This window comes from Manacus candei, unplaced genomic scaffold, assembly GCF_025592945.1.
Source record: "Manacus candei isolate 608988 ecotype Guabito, Panama unplaced genomic scaffold, ASM2559294v1 h1tg000008l, whole genome shotgun sequence".
Lineage (NCBI taxonomy): Eukaryota > Metazoa > Chordata > Aves > Passeriformes > Pipridae > Manacus > Manacus candei.
Genome location: NW_026138056.1, coordinates 5,860,629 through 5,882,612, shown reverse-complemented (window position 1 = coordinate 5,882,612; position 21,984 = coordinate 5,860,629). Strand labels below are relative to the sequence as shown.

At 44.4% G+C, this 21,984-nt stretch overlaps 1 protein-coding gene across 1 annotated transcript; it reads left to right on the top strand.

Annotated features, from left to right (window-relative positions):
* The first annotated feature begins 14,177 nt into the window (after positions 1-14,177).
* On the top strand, positions 14,178-19,723 carry LOC127463895 (uncharacterized protein YagA-like). Its single transcript, XM_051773929.1, has 3 exons — positions 14,178-14,326; positions 18,108-19,188; positions 19,531-19,723. The coding sequence occupies exons 2-3, from the start codon at positions 18,378-18,380 to the stop codon at positions 19,560-19,562; spliced, it is 843 nt and encodes a 280-aa protein (XP_051629889.1). The 5' UTR covers positions 14,178-14,326; positions 18,108-18,377; the 3' UTR covers positions 19,563-19,723.
* The last annotated feature ends 2,261 nt before the right edge of the window (positions 19,724-21,984 follow it).

Below are 21,984 nucleotides of genomic sequence, written 5' to 3'. Positions count from 1 at the left end.
CAGCAGCAGCTATTGAAAATAAGGAATATAGAGTAGATTTCTGAGAATGTATCTGACATTGCGGATGATCTGCTTTGGAGATTACTATGACATAGCAACAGAAAGTCACATGCACAATATAGAAACTCTTGCTGGAAGAAACTGTATAGAAACTCAGATCCAACTTACTCTGTGGAGAGAGCCAAATTATCATTTAAATTGTGAGTTAGTAGATTCTAATGTATATCTAGGACTGACTTTTACCCCTTTTTATAATAGGAGCTCAAGCTGTGGATTAAAGGTTTACATAAATAGCACGGCTGAATTGTGAAGGCTGTTTACTTGCTGAATTCTCTTTTTTGTTTGTTCATTGTGTCAATGAACTGTGAATGAGAGACAGTATCCCTTGAGAATAGAGATGATATTTTTGATGTTCTTTTCTCCTTTTTGATTTCTCTGTGTTTTTCCATTGTTTTTTTGATCTCTGTGCATCATCAGTAACATGGACCAAGCTCCATGGTTGTTTCTTTGATGAAACCAGTGCCATCATCTGACACCAATCAACTACTTCAATTATAAAGGTAAATGTTTGACATCTTGTTTTCCGAGGTTCATGTTACCAGCTTGAGGGCATGAGCAGGAAAAATTGAGGCATTTCAGTTGATCTGCTGGCCTTAGCTTATTTTTTGTTTGCCTCAGGGAAGTTACCTTCATGAACATCTTTTATTCTTTTAAACTCTTCTAAAACATGGACTGTTAGATTCTGTATTGCATTAAATGTGCCTAGCGTGTCACACACAAGCACAGCACATGGTTCTACTTATTAATCTTATTAATAGAAGAAAGTGAAATACAAACCTTGTGTACAAAACCCATGCAGATGGCCACCCTCAAACAAATTCACTGCCAGGCTGTTACCAAGTACCCCACAACTGTTAGTCCTAGCACTGCATGACTGGGACTTGCTGGTAGGGATTAAAATGCCATTTTGATTTCCAAGTTTAAAACTGGGAATTAGTAGCTAATGTTTCCCCATACGTGTTATTTATCTGGGAGCTGCCTTTCTTCAGATTTCTTTTTTTGCCAGTGCATTTACCAGCTGGCAGAATATCTACTTGCTCAGTGTTTGAAAGGACGGTAATAAATGCTTTATAAACTCCGCAAACTTGAATAAAGGTCAGAATGCTGGTTCCTCCTGTGATGAGACAGAGGAGAGAGAGAAAGGCAGAGATGCATAAACACTGACCTTTCTTCATGTTGACTGCCTGTGACTTACAGGATCCCAGCCATGAGCTGGGGTTCAAACCAGAGGTTAGAGGTCAGTAGGCTAGGAAGGACTAGCATGCTCAGTTTTGACTTTCAGGTCATGGGATGATAACTTTTCAGAGGTTTGTCTCAGAAACAGAGCACATTTATTTGGATTTCAGGAAATGGATAGCTGTGAAGCAGAGAGCACTCTCCTTTCTGATCTCTATAAGAGTGTAGTAAGTGATAAAGAGCATAGCCCCATGCATTTCCCTGTCTCCCAAAGACAGAAACAGCAGGTCTCCTCTCTGAACTATGGTCTCCAAAAAAGCATAACTTTATAGATTTTCTCCCCTGTCATCCTTGCCCTAGAGAGTAAATCTTGGAGGCTGGCCCCAGGAGCACAGTGCTCTGTGCAATGTTCTTGCTGATTCACAGCAACTTCTTTGGGAACAAATAAAGCAGCATAGCAGGTGTCCTTCTGTTTCAGTATCCATGGTAAGCCCCAAAGTATTTTGAAGCAAACACACAGAAGGCCTTAGTGATTGCTACAGCATAGTCACATGGAGGTTGTAATGCTTTCTCCATGCTTTGAGCTTGATGACAGTAAGTTTTGGATATACACCAATAATTTCCGGTCCTTGCAGGCTCTCTACCAAAGAAAGTTTACGTATCAGCTCAGCTGGATTTAGTTGTCTCTGAAGCAGAAACTCTGTGTAGCCCTCTTTAGTTTTTGGAGAAAATTGATTGTCAGCAAAATCTGGATAAAATTTTTTAAATCTATTTTTCCTTTGGCTGATCCTTGCATTCATTTAAAGGCATGTTATCTTGTTGGGAAGACATTGATGGATGCTCTGTCCTGGTACTTTTCTCTTGTTGTTTTTTTTTTTCTCACCATTTAAATTGGTATAATTTCCAAGTGACTAGTCCTGGAAAGTGCTGAAATACAGAAATACTCTGCCCTAAACACATGTGAGTGAATAATGACCACGCAATTCTCACATCCAAAAAAGAATTTAAATTAGTTTGTTTCACATCTTAAATAGTCCAGGACTCATGGTTTCAGGTATCAACATGAAGCTGTTTCATTTCAGCTGCTGATCTTCCGTGTGTTGGCTATGGTGGAGCTCTTCTGGAATCATCAAGTTCAGATAGGACTGAGCCACCCTCCTTTGCAGAGAAATCTCCATTAGCAGCTTTGGGAGTATCTGCATGCATGTGATATGCAGTATAGCATCCCTGCTGCTGTCACTGGGATCTTAGCCAGGCTGGGAAGGGCAGCATAGAGCCCTTGGTGGTGGTGATGACCTAGCAAATCACAAGCCCTATGAAGAACTCATTTCAGACCTGGAGTTTGGCCCTTCCTCTGGGAGATTTGGGCCATGCTCAGATCCCTAATGTATCACCTTATCCTGTGCTGTGTGGATGTAAAAAGCACTGGAAATTCTAGATCTGATCAGGATGAATTTTGAAACATGCTTTCTTCATATAAATGTCAGTAGGGAAGTAACTGCTGCCATCCTCAGTTCTCACTGGTCACGAGTTAAACCGTTGTTGATTTGTATTCTCCCTCCCAAACCACCTCTCTATCACTTCATAAGGTCAGCAACAAAAAGGTGTGTGAAGGACACTTCACATAAATCACCCTATTTCTCATCAGAGGAATTTGTGCTCTGCACTGGCCCATCTTACTCTGAGAGCTTGTCATGTTATAATATTGCTTAATAAGATACAGACCAGGAGTCTGGCATGCATCTTCTCCCCCACTCCCTCACTGCGTTTTGAGAACAGGGCTGCCTCCCTTCTCTGAGGACTCAGCAGGTCATGCTGTGGTAGCATGACCACAGTGGGGACATTCCACTGGGAGAAGAGTCCTCTGTCAGGTACTGCTTGTGCCTTCACCTACTGGCAGCTGAAAGCAAAATGACAGTTTACTTCTATTAGGAAAGTGCTTTGAGAAGCACTCAAGGTTGTGTAGAAAATCCAACTGCTCATTGCCATTAAGCAGCACATCCAATGTTATTGAAAATTTGCTGGATTATTACCAGAAAGACTGGCCAAATTATCAAATTCCTGGTTCGTGGGAAATTCTGACGTTCGGTTTTGTTCTGATTTGGAACAAAACCAGTTATTTCAAAATTACCCACAAAAGAGAAATTTATAGGGAAAAAATAGGAATAGGAAACAATGACGCATGGTATTTCCAAAATAAAATATGCTCCCCAGGATGTGCTTCTTTCCAGCCTTGCTTCTGTGTCTTACAAAGCAGCATGATGAGCGGAGGCTAGGGTTGGGAACTTATACTTTGGGACTGCTTACTTCAGCCAGGTCTCCTGGCACTACCAGGCTCCCAGTCTGATGGCAGCAAGCCTACGATCCCTGTGTCCCAGGCAGCCCACCAGGCTTGCTGGTAGGAAGCCAGTTTCCAGTGGAAAACTACCTGTGGTTTGATGTTGTTTAATTGAAACAGATATGTTTTAACAAGCAAATTTCTGGCTCTGACAAATCAGTTTTCCAGTGCAATGACATGCCATCAGAAATCTCATGACCAGCTCTAATTACCACTTTGATGACCAAAGCCTTTGTTACCAGAGTCTCATAACTTCCTGGCAACCACTAAATATCTTGAGCATAGAAACAAATGAAAAAAAAATATTTCATTTTGTACTCAACAACTGTGAAACTTGCAAGGCTGTTTCTGGACAAGTGTATTATGAAGAAAGTTCCTGCCTTCAGGGCAGCTGTGCTGGGGACACATGTCCCTGTTTCAACCTTATCACTGATGCATTAACTTACAACCGCTTGAGAAGCATTGTTTTCCTACCTCTGAGGAGAAGACAATGGCCTCATTGCCCAATGAGGCACGTTGTCCAAGCCTAATTAGAAACACGAACTTGCTCACTAGAGCGCTATTTATTCCTATTCTTACAGCACAAGATTTCAAAAGTCTTTTTCATTGTTTTTGTTATTATATTAGAGAAGGATGTTTATTGATTTTTCTGCTATATGAGTGTTTGTATACACAGACCTTCCTGCTTCTAGTGAAACAGAGCCTCCTAAAACAAAAATAAAAAATAATAATAACCTCAATCAAGAGTGAAATAATTGTGGCCAGAATAATGCTTCACTGAAAATTTTCCCCCCTTTTGCACGTGTTGCCAGAGACTTTCTGTGGTCTGACAGGCCCCACAGTCTCCATGGCAGGGAGATGACTTGTCGCCCCAGTCAGTGGAGTGTCTGGACCCTTGCTGGGACTACTGCTGATTGGATTCTCCCCTTTGAGAGTCAAATTTCTCCCTTGCTCTAAGCTCACTTCCATTTTGGACAGCAGTCAGTGTGGATAGGTGTGGTGGAGGCAAGCTGGTGTCAGTCATGGCTGGGCCACCCCACTTGGACTCCCATGGCTCTGAGGAGCTGCAGAAGGCACACCAAAAGGGAAGGATTACAGAGAGAATCATATGGGTACAAACCCAGGTCTTGTTTCCAGAAACACAAAGTTTTTCCTTCTGATTTTTATCAGGTTTCTAGAAATGTGAGCTCCCAGAAATTTGCGATGAACTGACACCTTTTCCTTCAGCCAGACTTTTGCTCTTCCAGTTTCCTTGCTTCCTTCCTTGATTTCCAGATTAAAAACTGACTTCACACTCAAATCTCAAACAATCCATCCCTAGATCTGAGGTTATTGAGTGAAACCTATGTCTCAGTAGAACATCTCAATCTTTTGTCAGTACTTTTTTGTTCCAGAAGTGTTGACATCTACCAAGAATCCTTTCTAAATCTGTTCTTAAGAGCTACAATAGCTCAGGACTGAAGACCACTTGCTAGATACAGGTCAGTACTGGAAACAGCTTACAACCACATTATTTTCCATGGAGTTCATCAAGACAAGAACAAGAGAAGCAAAATTCCTTTTAAGAGTTCCCAGCAGTAGCCTCAGCACTTTTGGCAAGAATATGTATGAACTGCAGTAGCACAATGTAGCACTGTGTGAGGGCAGATTTGTTACTGGAATTAGTCTAATCACAGCAATAAATGCAGTCAAGTCATTCTGCTTTGTAGTCATTCTGCTTCAAGTACCCCAAAAGTCTCTCACACATCTATAATGTGTTGAGGGAGATGTTGCTTCATCTAACCAACTATTGTGTGGGTATGGGGTGAAGTGTGATGCAGCTCCATCACTCCTATGTCTCCTCTGGAGTACCTGTGGCCCTTATAGGAAGAAATTTGGTTTGTGCTTCTCTGTGACAGAGGAGATTATTTACTTACTTTCTCTGTTCCTGCAAGGTCTAGACCCAAACTAAATCTCACCAAAGTCAGCTCCTGCAATTCTATCTTAAGGGATCTTTCCAGCAGCAGCTTCATCATCCTGCATGGGTAGATATAGCTCATCGGAACATAACAAGCCTCTCTGTGTAAAGGAATAGAGCTTTACTCTTCTGGGCATGGATGGAGCCAAGAGACTGAATGAACCATCCATCTCTTGGTGCACTGCCTTCCATATTTTGTCAGCCTCTGCATCAGAAGAGCCAGAAGAAAATCTATTAAGCCCATTTTTTAACAGAATTGGTGAGGTTCAACTCCTCGCTTGCGGTCTCTCGGAGAGAGTCTCAGTCGCGCGGTCCTCCTTTGGCAGGAAGAGAGAGCGACCGAGTCTGTTTTCTGGATTCCAGGGTGAAAAGTCCTTTATTTGAAACTCCCGCAGCTTATAAGGTCTCGGGGGGAGGGCTAGAAGGAGGAACGTGATTGGACCAAGGTCCAGGGGAAAGGGAGTGTCTTGAGGGCTCTGCTAACCAATGGGGGATACAGAAGGACCGAAGTCCCATTACAGGCTATGGATTGGGGAGACAACCAATCCAACTTGTGCAGAGGCAGGGACCGTGTTCGGGGAGGGGAGACAATATGGTGCCGAGGGAGGGGGGACTGTGTGGTTACATAGACCAAGGGAAAACTGTACAATAAAAAACGTGAATCGTTGCTACTTTTCCACTCTGCTCGATTCTGGAGAGCTACCACTGTGACAGACCTGCTTCTAAAGTTGTTCTTTCCAGGATTCATAATCTTGCCATTCCCCTACAATTTTTGTCACATTTTTTTTTAAGAGAGCATAAGGGTATTTGTTTGTTGACCCCTTACAGGGGTATTCTCATGGGTGGACATCCAGTGCCTAGTCTGCTTGGAGGTGCACTGTTACTGGTTGGTTGCATTCTAGTCTGAAAATAATTTCTATTATATTTGTTTTTGATGATTAGTTAAGATGAAGTGTTATCGGTGAGAGACTTTACAGACTACAGTGAAGTTTCATTGTTCTTTTGTGCTCTGCTTGTGTTGTGAGTGGCCTCTCAACTCTGCAATGGATGTCAGCACAGACATGTGGAGTATCTTCCTTGACTGAGATCTTTCACCTTCACTTGACTGAGAGAGTTGTAGGTGAGGCCACGTGGAGAGGGAGGATTGATGAAGAGATGTGTGTGACATAGGGTGATTCATTCATCACACTGCTAGCTGCCATGTATCAGAGTAACCCTTCTCACACGTTGGTATATGATACTTGACAGAACTTTGTTGGTTAGCCCCTTGTGCTTCCTGGGACAGGAGAGCTGCTCTTAGTGCCCGTACCAAGCCATGACTCCTCTCTGAGGAACAAAGTCAGGATTCCCTGGTGTATCGTGGTGTTGCACTTGGATATGACCTTGGATAAGGACACTGATGTTCAAGGGGCTGGTGGATCCTCAGCAGCAGCTTGGATAGGGAGACCCCTCTTGTAAACACTATAAATACAGGTTTAGAATTTGCAAGTCAAATTCACATTTGGCTAATGTGTGAAAAGGTGTTTTCCTAACTCTAAAATGGTGATTATTGGATCCACAAGAGCTCTGCTAAATTCCCATTGAGTAGGAATGAGGTACCTGAAGGCCTGACCTTTACTGTCATGATTCAGTGACATAAAAAAAAAAAAACCAAAAACCCACCAAAACCCAGAAAAGTATCTGTGGAATAGGGTGCAAAGCAATGGTTGTCAACTTGTGTTTAATTTTGAAAGCTACTGCAAAACCTAATGAACCAGAAAGATTTGGTTTGATTTCATTTAGCATTGCTTGAGATTGTTTATGATCATAGTCTCCATCTCAATTTCTGTAGATAAAACTCCTGACAATAATAAGGCTGACTGGAAAGTAGAGTGCCTTCTCTGTATACACATGCTGGGATTGGCATATCTGTGTAAAGACTGAGGTTTCTCCTGATATCCAGAGACTATAAGGATGGTGTGACACATCAACTGTGTGCAGTCAGTTGCATTGTCCGTCCATCGCTGTTTTATAAATCAAGGCCAAAATGTGCTGAAGAGAATGTAAAAGATCTAAAAGATCACATGTATTTAAATGAGCTTTAGGTTGATGTGGTGGGTTGACTCTGGCTAGATGCCAGGTACCCGTCAAAGCTATTCTATCACTGCCCTCCTCAGCTTGGCAGAGGAGGGAAAATACAGCTAAGAGCTCATGGGTTAAGATAAGAACAGGGAGAGATCACTGAGGAAATACCATCACAGACAAAACAAACTTGACTTGGGGAAATATAATTTATTAGCTATCTAATCAAAGTAGAATAATGACAAAAAATAAATCTTACCACATCTTCACAGCACCTCTCCCTTCTTCCTGGGTTTAATTTCACTCCCAGTTTTCTATCCTTCCTCCCCAAGTAGCACAGGCAGATGGGGAATGGGGGCTGCGGTCAGTTCTTCATACATTGTCTCCACCGCTCCCTTCTCCTCAGGGGAGGTCTGTCTTCTGTATCTTCTCTTGAATGCACTCTCATGGCAGTGGGTTTTATATGGATACACCTAAAATCAGCCATCAAAACAAGTATTATTGCTTGTGTCCCATGTGTCAAGGGAGACGAAGGTCATGCATTGGCTTTAAACTAAAGGCTTCTCACATGGGGTCAATACATGGTATGGGATGTCAGATTTGTTTAGTTTTCTCCCATAAAACAGTCCTTTTTCCTTTTAATCTAGAAAAGCCATCCATAATGAGCGTCAAGATTGTGCTATATGTCTTGGAATACAAAACAGCCTTTTAAAGAGGAGCTCACTGACAGGGGCTGAAAGTCTTGAGTTTGCTCTATGGAAACAGTCAGGCTGATTCACTGCTCAGAAGTTAATTAGTATAAATGATAGAGGATCCAGCCTCTTTCCTTCACCTTATATTTCCAAATATCTCCTGGAGCCAAATCGAGACACTGCACAATGAGTGTTTAAACACACTTGTCCCTATCCCCCCCCTTGCTAGAAGCACTGTCTGGAATACAGGTTGTAAATCAGGTCCTACAGTGATTGATCCATGTGCCAGCAAGTGAAGCATAAAAATAGCAGTGTGCTTGAAAGGACATAAAAAAAAGGAAAACAGACCATTATTATTTCTGAGCTCAAGGGAACGAACAGTTGAATCTGACAGGCTGGTCAAGTCTGAGTAGCCCTGGTCTGACTAAAAAGCCCAGACAACTGCTTTGCTCCCTCCTCTGCAGCTATGTGCCCCCTGTAAACAAGGACCTGGCCCCATTTTTCTAGCCTGTGAACCTGGCACCCAGAGGTCTGAGTCCTTTCAGGAACTTCTCTTAAACCTCTTTGTGTGCTCTAAATCAACTCCTGCATTTTTCCAGCTGTGAAATAACAAACTGGGAGGACAAATTGCATTTTTGCTCTCTCTGGTGCCATCATAAAAGTTGCTGACATGCCAGCCATACATTTGAATCACTTTGTCCTCCTTATCTTTTGTTGGGGAGGACATTTTTGTGGCTTGCATAGTATTGTTAGACATAGAAAATCCATAGTTTGACTATTCTGACAGCTTAATTGTGAACCAGAAGGTTCTGTCCTGTTAATGTTTTAATAAAAAGAAGTACTGCTGAAGCAGAAAAGAGATACATTTAGGATAGCGATACTTTCATTAAAATAAGTAGGTGAAAATAGAGATAGGAAGGGAAAACCTGATGTTTATATTTACACAATTATCCACCATTATTTTATTACAAAAGAAGCACTGTGTAGAACTGAAACAAGAAGAAAGACTCTTGAAAGTGTCTTTTCAATGTTGTCTGTATGCTTAAGTAATCTTCTGATATGGTTAAGCAAAATTAGTAATGGAATCATTTGGTAACCCTTTCTGTTTGTACTGAGTGTAGCTGTTTATTTCCAAGGACACCGTTTACTATTTCCATACTTTTGTTGCATATGCCTGGAAACTCTTGTAAGCCTCAGTATTACATATTGCCTCTGTAATGTGTACAGGTGCACACGCACATACAGGGTCTATTTTTTATGTACATAAAGTATCAAGGTATTTATTATTACAGGATTTTATCAACACTCAGGTGGCTCTGGTGCCATTGACCTCACATTTAAAAGGATGAAAAATGCTTTTTTTTCTGAGTATTACCCAGTCCTCATACAGACATCAGCAGGCTTTCTTATCTACATCTTCCTTTTTGCTGCTTCTGAAGCTCAAAAAGGATCGTGATGATTATTCAAAGAATCCAGTAACACTCCCCACTCCTGTGATTTGATGATTTCTTAAGATTTCTACTTTCCCCATATGTCTTTGGTACCTCTTATTCCTTCTCTAACTGTTCCAAGACTGATTTAGCCTTCTGTCCCTCACTTCAAAGGCATTTTTGTGCTCTGTGTTGTATGTCATCACTACCAATACTTTCTTGCCAGACTTTTTTGTCACTTTTTATTCTGGGAAGCATGCATTAGTATTGAACAAGACCTAATAATGGTTTGTGCTGTGTCCTTCGTTTCTCAGCAAAAACTTGCCTTGAATAGCTTGAAAATTTCTTCTAGAAGTATGATGATTACGCCCAGCTATATCTCTGTGAATGTTAAGGTCATGGGATTTTCAGTGTACTATTCTAGAGGTATTTTCTAAAGACTATGCTCTTCTCTGTGGTTTGGATACAGGATAACATTCTGGATGCATCCTCTTTGACCAGAGCATCTTGTGGTAAAAGTTACGTTCTCTACCAGGCAGTGAAGGAGCTTTTTCTTGGCTCAGTTCATTTTGCTCTGCATGTGCTTTAATTAAACCGGTCTCCATATTAATTAAAATAATCCTCAGAAAGGCAAAAATTAAGGCAATTATCAAATCAAACATGTGAAAATGTTAGTACCCAAGCCTTTGTGCATGCCTACAAGCATTAGTAGAATAAACCCAAACAATGTCTTGAGTAACATACTACTCAAAGTATGACAAGTATTTACAGTATTCTAATAGGTTTCTTCATTTGCTGAAAATGGGTCTTTTCTGAGACATTTATCTTCAAACAAATTTTGATGGGGTGTGGATGCTTAGTTTGATTTAGGAGGAGTTTGTTTCAATTTATTTTAAATCCTTTCAGCCTTGGGGCTGAGATACTTGGTGACATTACAGCCATTCAATAAACTTTCTTTAGCAGCTCAGTCTGCAGTGAGACTGAATCAAGCTGGAAGAGGATTAGTCCTGCCTTTGCTCTGGAGTATGCAAAAGTGTTTTGATAGTTACACGAGCTTGCCTCCTGAAGAGGAAGAGAGGGGTTAGACTGTGTTTTGTAGGTACAGCAGTATGCCTTTGCTGTGGTCCAGGTTAAGAGAGAACTATTCTCTACATTCCTATAGCCTGCTCCATTGTTGTCTATCCCCTCACCTTGCAGCCTATGTAACTCGTTCTCTCATTGCTCTTAAATGGGCCTGTAAAATGATGTGATCTCCCTCAACACACACTTCTAATCCATCTCAGATGTTCAGCAGCTTAAGACTGCACCTTGTACTAACCCTTTGCTGTAAACCTCTTGGACACTGTTTCAATCCAGCTATTCATGGATTATCTAGCCCAGAACTTAATTTCAATAGATGCAGCTTCATTAGGATGTTGAACCCAGGCAGTAAGTTTACTTTCTTACCATGCAACCAATATCTTGATGTCAGGATTTACCTTATCCAGGGATTATTTTGATTACTTAGAATTAGAAGGGTTTGGAGACTTCTTGGACTGGTTGAAGCAGTCTCTGTTTACTGCAAGGCACAAGGTGGAGCAGGGAGCTGCTGCAGGATTTTGCCATCTGATACAAGGTAGGTGAAGATCAGGAGAGACAAGATGCCATGGAGACCCAGACGCTCCAGAACTGTCAGGAACTTGTAGCTGAGTTACCAGTCTGTCAACTAAGCTGCTGAGAGACACCATTCCTCACAGCAGTCCATTTACTCTTTCCGTAGACTAACTATAGATTTTTATGTCCTGTTTAAATGGAAGATTTAAGGCTTCTTGATGTAAATCATGCAAAGTGGAAATTGCTAGCCTCCATGTCTTTCCTTGCACCCTTTTGCTGGGCTTGTCCTAAGGTAGCTGTACTGGCTGCTTTGCCCCATGTAGATAGTATTACAGCACTGCCATTTATCCCAGAAGCTCCAAGAGCAGACCTGAAAGTAGTTCGTATGTGCTGTTGCTTGCTTGACAAAACACAGGTGATTTTGTATGTAGTTTTTTTTTATTGCCATCCAAACTTTCACTGCTCCTTCCCCTGTCACATAGTCCATCAGAACACAGGAAAATGCATACTGTTGCTGAGCTCTAAAGGTTTGATTACCGCAAGCCCCTGTTTGGGAGAGAGCCATTCACATTGGCAGTTGAATTAAACAGCTATACCTGTAGCTTTCCTCAAGCTTGATATGTGAAGACACTCACTTAAATTCTCGCTCAATGGTATGTCTGTGGTTTCCACCACTTCTCTCTCAGCTTCATTATAAATTGCTGAGATTGCAAATTTAAGGAATTTGATATAGTCCACTCTCTGAGCTTCTGGGATAGCAAGAGTTAAGCAGCTGAGCTGGAAATCTCATGAGATCAGGCTTTTCTAGTGGCAAGATTTCCCATACTTCCTGCTTTTTGATGTGCTGGAAATACTCTGTGTTCATTCTTTCTTGTGGTATCTTGGCACTACTTCTGTAAATAGTTTAAGGGACATAATCAACATAACAACCATGCTTCTGTCTAAAGTGTTTTCATTACTCCAAGTCATGACTAAAAGAGAAAGAGATTAAGGTCTCTTTCATTCAGGCACTTAAACACGAACCAGTTTTCTTAAGAGTCAGTCAGATCACGCTCTAGAAGATTTAGGGTTTGAATTTAGGACTGTGTTGGCTTTGCTGACAGTGCTGGTAGAGGAAGTTTTTGACAACCTATTCTCATCCTCACTACCTCACAACTTTACTGCCCCTGTGGCTGTAGTCTGTAAGTGACTGTTCAGTCAGCCTGATCACTTGCAGGATTTTTATTAGATTTTTTTTTTTTGTGAGAGTTATTTTTAATCAGGACAATTTAATCACCGTAGCTTTACAGTAGGGCTCCCAGCACCTGCTTTTTGGGAAGGATGAAACAGCCAAGGAGGGAAGCTCAGGGATCTGCAGACAGAACTACTTGGTGCTCCTGGCTGATACTTTGCCCGTCTTTGGACTACGGAGGATTAGTTGGAGGGGGAACCTTCAGGCCCTGGGTGCCAGCCCATTACCTGGAGGTGAATGCTCTTCCCCCTGTGGTGGTTTCACTCTAGGCCTTCCTGGAGACCAACTTGTAACCAGGAAGGAACTAGAAAAGTGATCACGGAAGTATTCCATGCTATTCCTTTACGTAACTTGAGGTATAAATAAGACCAGCGGGAGGCATCTCGCCCTCTTCCTCTCCGGCGAGGTTCGAGAACGGCGGGTCCCTGTTTTGGTCTGGTTTATCTGGAGCTGAGGCCTACAGTGACTACCGTTATCTGCCACGCGTGAGGGGAGAGCCTTGGGCCGTGTCTAGCCATCCTGCCTGTTCGAAGGGAAGTGGTGAGATTTTTGCTAGTTTGCCTTCGGTCGGCTGGTTGGCTTGTTCGGTCCTTGCCCCTTTTTGTCCTTCTCCCTTCCCCTTCCCCCCCCCCCCCCCCCCCCCCTTCTGTGTGTGGTATTCTCCTTTTGTGTATCTGTCTCATATGTAATATATATATATATATATATATATATTTGCTATAGCTTTGGCTGCTTGGTTTTTTTTTCTTTTCCCTCTCTGGGAGGCAGGTCCTTGTTGTCGAGTTTCGGGGACTTGGCAGGAAGCCAGCTCGAAACTTGCACAACATTTTTTGGTGTCAGAAGTGGGATATTTTGGTTAAGTTTGGCTTGTTTTGATAAACGTTTTTCCAGGAAGACAGCCAAGCTCGGTGTTGTTTTGCAAAACCAATCTATTGTTTTGGGAACAGGTCTGGGAACACTGCCAGAGTCTGGGAAAGCAGCCAAGGAAACTTTGTTTATATAAACAAAGGTTTGTTTTGGGATCAAGAAGAAATAATAACAAAAAACAATGGCTATTTCATTAATTTGTCTTATAATTCTAGCCACCTTTACACCTGTGTTAGGCTACCGTATAGGGAGACGTCCAGACCTTGAGGATGGATGGAACAAATTGCTTCCATCCTTTAATTTTGACATCGAAGGTTTGGTAAAGGAAATCCCCATGGTTAAAATCGGCTCTAATTACTATATAAATCTTATTGCAACAGTACTGTCATTGATAAAGGTACTGGAAGTGCTACTTAAACTTGGAAGAATGGGGTTCCGTTACCTTCCCTCTTGTAGGAAAGATCACACCTCAAAGGGACTCGCTGGAACTTTGGAAAGGGCTGCAGACAGGCCAGTCCCCGGGTGGCATGGAGCTTGGGAAGATTTCGGTAGATTAGTAGGACATGTGTCACCCCCCATTAATTGGGAGTTCACACCAGAACAAATGTTTGATTCTGGTGAGATGGCCCACTGTTTGGCAGAAGGGTGTTTTTCCTACAAAGATCCGAATATGCAATTCTCCGCTTTGTGCTGGGGCCTGGCTAATGCTTATCGAGCTGCCATAGACCACCTTCAAAGGGTTAAGGTCGACACAGAAACCCAAACCACGCCACTTGAAACCAGTGATGTCCCTATTAGGTCCACAGAAGTTGGAGTCCAAACACAACTTGAAGTCAATGCCATTTCTACTAAGCCCACTAGAACCGGGACTCAAGCTAAGAACCGGAAGGTCATCATTGCCCCTGTGAAGAAGAAGAAGACGTGGGTAAGAGAGATCAAGGAACTTACAGACTCATCTCCCCAACCAGAACGCACAGAAGAAAGAGAAGAAGAAGAAGAAGAAGAAGGAACAGAAGAACCTATCCAATTCACTCAAGATGTAGTGGACGAAGGAGCGGCAGCAATGGGAGAAGGAGCAACAGCAAGTGATGAAGGCGCGACTGCGAGAGAGGAAGTAGTGGTTGTGACTGAGGAAGGAGCGATTGGAAGAGAAGAAGCAGGTACCAGAGAGGAAGAAACGGTTACACGGGAAGGAGCACGTCCAAGAGAACTAGGGGCACGCCCAAAGGAATACAGAACAGCATCAAGAGAAAAGAAAGCAACAGTACAAACGGCCGGTGGTATATTGTCGCTTGATGATTTATATCCTGACTACACATTCAGTGTTACAAAAGACGCAAAGAAGGAGCCAAAGCATCCCCCTCAATTGGAGGGGGAATTATCCCTACCCCTCCAGACCCAACCTTCTCTTGGAGGTGTGAATGATTGGAGGAAGAGGCCCTTATCTCACCACGTGAAAGATTACTCACTACCTCCACCCGCTGGGTATCGCGAACGACGCAGGAGTCCATCCCCACGGCGTGAATGGCATAGAAGTCCATCTCCGCGGCGCGAACAGCGTAGGAGTCCATCCCCACGGTATGAACGACGTGGAAGTCCATCTCCGCGGCGTGAACGGCATAGGAGTCCATCCCCACGGTATGAACGGCATAGGAAACCATCTCCGCGGCGTGAACAATATAGAAGCTTATCCCCACGGCATGCTCAGTCTCCACCTCCACATGAGAGATATAGGGAGGAAGTGGGAGCAGTCCCACGTAGGAGTGGAAGAGTAAAGAGAGAGGTGGAAAAGATTCTACGTGGGAGAGATGGACAAGAAATTATGCGAGAAAGCGAAATTACACAATCACTGACCACAAGAGAGCTTCGAGATTTACGGAGAGATTATATGCGCTTGCCTGGTGAAGAAGTCCTCACCTGGCTGGTGCGATGCTGGGACAAGGGAGCTGATAGTCATGTAATTGAAGGTGATGAAGCACGACAGTTGGGATCCATTGCTCGAGACCCTGTGATAGAGCAAGAAATGGGGAGGGAGAAAATGGCGTCCAGTCTTTGGCTCCGAATACTCCACGCGGTAAGAGTGAAATACCCATTTAAGGAGTCCCTGAAGAGTTCTTCAAGAAGGTGGAGGACTGCGGAAGAAGGCATCCAATACCTACGGGAATTGGCCATGCTGGAGATCATCTATTCTGATCCAGATTATTATGATATCCAAGTTCCTGAGAATGTTCCCTGCACGCAACCAATGTGGAAAAAGGTAATTCAAGGTGCCCCTAAACCATATATTTCCTGCTTGATACCCGTATATAATCCAAAGATGGATGAACCAAGCGTGGACACTATGTGTGCTTGGATAAGAACCATCGAGGAAAATATGGAAGACTCCTTCAATCCCCTGTACCGACGCACCTACGATAGGGAAAGAACGGAGAGAGATTATGAATATTCCAGATATGAGGACGACCTTAGAGACAGAGAGGACAGAAGGTATAGAGATTACCAAGAAAGGCCAATGGGAAGATCACGGCGGGACCGACAAAGACGACCTCGGCCTAGACCTCGATCCTGGTCTCGATCTTGCTCACGATCCCTGTCATTCACACGTCGAAGGAAAGAGAACTCTAAGCGTGGGTCACGTAACCAACTATGGGCATACCTTCGTAGTAAAGGAGAAAACATGAAGAAGTGGGATGGTGAACCCACTTCTAAGCTTGAAGCTAGAGTGAGGGAGCTGAAGCGAAAGAAGACTGACAAGAAAGTTGTCTATGTAGTAGATGGAGATTTCTTAGAAGAGAAACTGCGATCGCCGAAACACGAGAAGATGGAGGTCCACTTCGACAATGGCAAAAAGTCTAAGAAGTCAAAGTCAAACTCTGACGACGAATGCTCTGATCAAGACCAGTAGAGGGGCCCTGCCTTCTGCCAGGAGAAGGAGAGGGACCAAGAAGATAACCGGGTTTACTGGGCTGTGTGGGTCCGATGGCCTGGCACATCGGATCCTCAGAGATACCAGGCCTTGATAGATACTGGAGCCCAGTGTACTGTAATGCCTTCGGAGTATAAGAGTACCGAGACTGTTACTATTTCTGGAGTGACAGGAGGGTCTCAAGAATTGTCAGTAGTAGAGGCGGACATGAGCTTGACGGGAGACCAATGGGAAAAGCGTCCCATTGTGACGGGGCCAGAAGCCCCTTGCATCCTTGGTATGGACTACCTAAGAAGAGGATACTTCAAGGACCCGAAAGGGTACCGGTGGGCTTTTGGTGTAGCCACGGTGATTGAAGAGGGGTCCAAGCAATTGTCTGCCCTTCCTGGCCTTTCAGAAGACCCTTCCATTGTAGGATTACTACGAGTTAAAGATCAAGAAGTGCCAATAGCCACAACAACTGTACACAGACGACAGTATCGGACAAACCGAGATGCTGTGATCCCTATCCACAAAATGATCCGAAAGTTGGAGAGCCAAGGGGTGGTCAGCAGAACCCATTCACCCTTCAACAGCCCCATCTGGCCTGTGCGTAAATCCGATGGAGAGTGGAGACTGACTGTGGACTATCGTGGCTTAAATGAAGTTACGCCACCGTTGAGTGCTGCCGTGCCAGATATGTTGGAGCTCCAATATGAGTTGGAGTCCAAGACAGCAAAGTGGTACGCCACCATCGACATAGCCAACGCGTTTTTCTCCATTCCTTTAGCGGCAGAGTGCAGGCCACAGTTTGCTTTCACCTGGAGGGGCGTTCAATACACCTGGAATCGACTGCCCCAGGGGTGGAAACACAGTCCAACCATCTGTCATGGACTGATCCAGGTCACACTAGAGAAGGGTAAGGCTCCCGAACACATCCAGTACATCGATGACATCATTGTATGGGGGGATACAGCAGAAGAAGTTTTCAAAAAAGGACAGACGATCATCCAGATTCTCCTCGAGGCCGGTTTCGCTATCAAGAAGAGCAAAGTCAAGGGACCTGCCCGAGAGATCCAATTCCTAGGGGTGAAATGGCAAGATGGACGACGCCAGATACCAACAGACATCATCAACAAGATTGTAGCAATGGCTCCCCCCACAAACAAGAAAGAAACCCAAGCTTTTCTGGGAGCCATAGGCTTCTGGAGGATGCATATCCCAGAATACAGTCAGATTGTGAGCCCTCTTTACTTTGTGACCCGTAAAAAGAACAATTTCCAGTGGGGTCCGGAGCAACAACAAGCTTTCAGGCAGATCAAGCAAGAAATTGCACATGCCGTGGCTCTTGGACCAGTTAGAATGGGACCAGATGTAAAGAATGTGCTCTACTCTGCAGCTGGAGATAAAGGTCCCTCCTGGAGCCTCTGGCAAAAGGTGCCTGGCGAGACGCGAGGGCGACCACTGGGTTTCTGGAGCCGAAGCTACAGAGGTTCTGAGGCCAATTACACCCCTGTGGAAAAGGAAATCTTAGCGGCGTATGAAGGTATACGAGCAGCTTCAGAGGTAATTGGTACCGAAGCACAGCTCTTCCTGGCACCCCGATTACCCGTCTTGAGCTGGATGTTCAAAGGGAAGGTGCCCCCTGCGCATCATGCCACCGATGCCACGTGGAGCAAGTGGATGGCTTTGATTACACAACGTGTCCGAATCGGGAACTCGAATCGCCCCGGCATCTTGGAAATCATAACCAATTGGCCTGAAGGTGGGAACTTCAGTCTGGCAGAAGAAGAAGAGCCAGTGAGCCGAGCCGAGGAAGCTCCGCCATTTGATCAGCTGCCAGATGAAGAAAGGCGTTATGCCCTTTTCACTGATGGTTCTTGCCGAATTGTAGGAAGGAACCGGAAGTGGAAAGCGGCCGTTTGGAATCCCACCCGACGAGTGGCAGAAGCCGCTGAGGGTCAAGGCGAGTCGAGTCAATTTGCGGAACTCAAAGCCGTCCAATTGGCCCTGGACATTGCTGAACGAGAAGGATGGCCAAGGCTCTACCTCTACACAGACTCGTGGATGATAGCCAATGCTCTATGGGGATGGTTAGAGCGATGGAAGAAGATGAACTGGAGGCGTGGAGGAAAACCCATCTGGGCTGCTGACTTGTGGCAGGACATCGCTGCCAGAGCGAAGAGTCTGAATGTGAGAGTCCACCATGTAGACGCCCATGTGTCCAAAAAGCGAGCTAATGAAGAACATAATAACAACAGAGAAGCGGACCGAGCTGCACAGATAGGGGTGTCACAAGTAGACCTAGACTGGCAGCAGAAGGGAGAGCTGTTTCTGGCTCGATGGGCCCATGATGCTTGCGGTCATCAAGGCCGAGATGCCACCCACAGATGGGCACGAGACCGAGGGGTGGATTTAACCATGGATATCATTTCTGAAGTTATCCATGATTGTGAGACTTGTGCCGCTATTAAGCAGGCGAAAAGACTGAAACCCCTGTGGTATGGTGGACGATGGGATAAGTATAAGTATGGAGAGGCATGGCAGGTTGATTATATCAAACTGCCACAGACCCGCCAAGGTAAGTGCTACGTACTTACCATGGTGGAAGCAACAACGGGATGGTTAGAGACTTTTTCAGTGCCCCACGCAACGGCCCGGAATACCATTCTGGGCCTTGAAAAGCAAGTCCTGTGGCGACACGGGACCCCAGAACGTATTGAGTCGGACAACGGGACTCATTTCAAAAATGGATTAGTCACCACTTGGGCGAGGGAACATGGTATCGAATGGGTATACCACATTCCATATCATGCACCAGCTGCTGGGAAGGTTGAGAGATATAACGGATTATTGAAGACCACTCTAAAGTTATTAGGTGAGGGGACTTATAAAAACTGGGACAAGAACTTAGCCAAGGCTACCTGGCTAGTTAACACCAGGGGTTCTGTCAATCGAGCTGGCCCTGCACAGGCAGAATCCCTTCACATTGTTGATGGAGATAAAGTTCCAGCAATCCATTTGAGGGGAATGCTAGGGAAAGCTGTTTGGGTTACCCCTGCCTCAGGCCAAGACAAACCCATTCGTGGGATTGTCTTTGCTCAGGGGCCAGGACATACGTGGTGGGTAATGAGGAAGGATGGAGTCATCCAGTGTGTGCCTCAAGGAAACTTAGCCTTGGGGAAAAACTAATTGTATGTCCTAAGTTGTGTTTTTACAGGAAGCCAGTCACCAGATGAGAGAGAGACCTGAACTAAGCTGTTGCTGGTATCCGGTGATGAGACAGTCCAGTGATGAAACAGCCATAAATCAGAACTGTAATGGTGACTGAGGAGACCAAAGATCTGGACTGAACTGACATCGGTATTGATTTTCCAACGACGAGACAACTGTGCCGAGAGACCAACAAGAACTATATATATATATATATATGCAAATGTGTACATATATGCGCGGGATGTAGACGAACGTGAGACATAGGTGTTACGTAAAGAAATAGTATGGAATAAGGGGTGGAGAATGTGGTGGTTTCACTCTAGGCCTTCCTGGAGACCAACTTGTAACCAGGAAGGAACTAGAAAAGTGATCACGGAAGTATTCCATGCTATTCCTTTACGTAACTTGAGGTATAAATAAGACCAGCGGGAGGCATCTCGCCCTCTTCCTCTCCGGCGAGGTTCGAGAACGGCGGGTCCCTGTTTTGGTCTGGTTTATCTGGAGCTGAGGCCTACAGTGACTACCGTTATCTGCCACGCGTGAGGGGAGAGCCTTGGGCCGTGTCTAGCCATCCTGCCTGTTCGAAGGGAAGTGGTGAGATTTTTGCTAGTTTGCCTTCGGTCGGCTGGTTGGCTTGTTCGGTCCTTGCCCCTTTTTGTCCTTCTCCCTTCCCCTTCCCCCCCCCCCCCCCCCCCCCTTCTGTGTGTGGTATTCTCCTTTTGTGTATCTGTCTCATATGTAATATATATATATATATATATATATATTTGCTATAGCTTTGGCTGCTTGGTTTTTTTTTCTTTTCCCTCTCTGGGAGGCAGGTCCTTGTTGTCGAGTTTCGGGGACTTGGCAGGAAGCCAGCTCGAAACTTGCACACCCCCTGCCCCCGCCATGTAGCCTGGTGACCCCGTAAGGAGCTCACAGAGACCACCAGGGAGGGACGGACGAAAGAGGAAGTTTATTGTGGGGTAGGGGTTTATAAGGCTTTTAGGAGGGTCAAAAGGGGACCAATTACAGGTTCAGGGTCATACAGAAAAACCAATCAGGTAAGGAGTTAACAGCCAATAGGAAGGGGTTAACAAAGGCCAATGAGAAACACCTCAGGACATCTCCCCAGGACTCTCCTGTATGGGAGGCAATAGTCCTTCACAGGGGGTGTTGGGAAGAAGGGGTAATGACTTTGCAAAAAGCAAAAGCCATTTTAAAACCTGTTTAAACCACCTTAAGAACTTCCGTTTCTACAACATTTGAGCTGTTTTCTTCTTTTTCTTCACTAGTCCATCTCTGACAGGACTTCTTCCATCCTACATATGGCAAATCCATTGCCACATCGGACTTTGCACTGAAAGCCCAAAGTCCAGTGCATATATACTTATCAGAGCTCCTCTCAACACACAAGCCTTAAGGCTGAAATGAAGTTTCTGTTTTCTGCTCTGAAACGATCCTGTCATCTTGTACAGCCCACCTGCATGTATGGCCCGGTATTGGCTGTGCAGTCTTTAGGTCTTTAGGCAGCAGCATTTCTTATTTTCTTCATTGTATTTTCAGTAACCACTGAAATGATACCAACTACAGGGCCACCAAACAACTGTGAAAGCCCTTAAGGTTTCCAATGAGAATATGAATTTAGCGACTGAGTGTTCAGAACTGAACTGAACCTTAGCCAAAGTTCAAGGCTGTTTGGAGCCAGTGCATTAGCTGGGCAGTATCTTCAGTCTAAAATGAATCTTGGAGTTGTATGAGGTTTATAAGCATGCAAGCATGTCTGTGCAAGAGAACACCTGCTTCTGATAGAAACACTGACACTGGGATGACATTTCTAGATGCACTGTCATGCTTGTAGGTTATGCTGGTGAGGAAAACTTGCACACAAACTGCTTTTAATTTATGAAATGTATTCTCAGATGTGTAAAGTATGCAAACAGCTATCCTCAAATGTTTGTATGCCATGTCCTCTTTTCACTTGTGCCTCCTATCCCCTTGGTTTCCTCAGTACGCTGTGCATGCTCTCTCTTGCAGGGAAAGTGCAGACCCTCCATGTGCCATAGGCTAGTGGAAATGACAGGACACATTCTTCCAGAGCTGTGTAATGACTACTTCAGAAGGTACACTAGTGGTTAGACTAGGACCCTTCAGAAGTCAGGAAGTCTCTAATGTATTGTCCTCTTGAATAAACAACTTCAGCTTTTCAGTTCTCCACTTACATTAATCATGCCTATCATGAGCCATTTGGACAACTGCAGCCGCCTTAGGGTGGCCTCTAGTGCTGCCCACTTCACTCAGAGCTCTGCTTGTCTAAGTTTCCCTTCCTACTGTTTCTATGAAGCCTACAGGAGGCGAACCAAATAATGTATTCACTTCTTTCATTCAGTAACAAAAGTCTCCACCATATGGTGCACCATCCGTGAGGGAGGGGAGAGTGAGGAAGCGATAAGCATCATCTTTCTGATGCTGTCTC

Coding starts and splice junctions, on each gene's coding strand:
- LOC127463895 (XM_051773929.1), top strand. CDS start 18,378: ATGATAGCCAATGCTCTATGGGGATGGTTAGAGCGATGGAAGAAGATG. Junction 19,189..19,530: donor GACCACTCTAAAGTTATTAG/GTGAGGGGACTT, acceptor GTGTTTTTACAG/GAAGCCAGTCACCAGATGAG.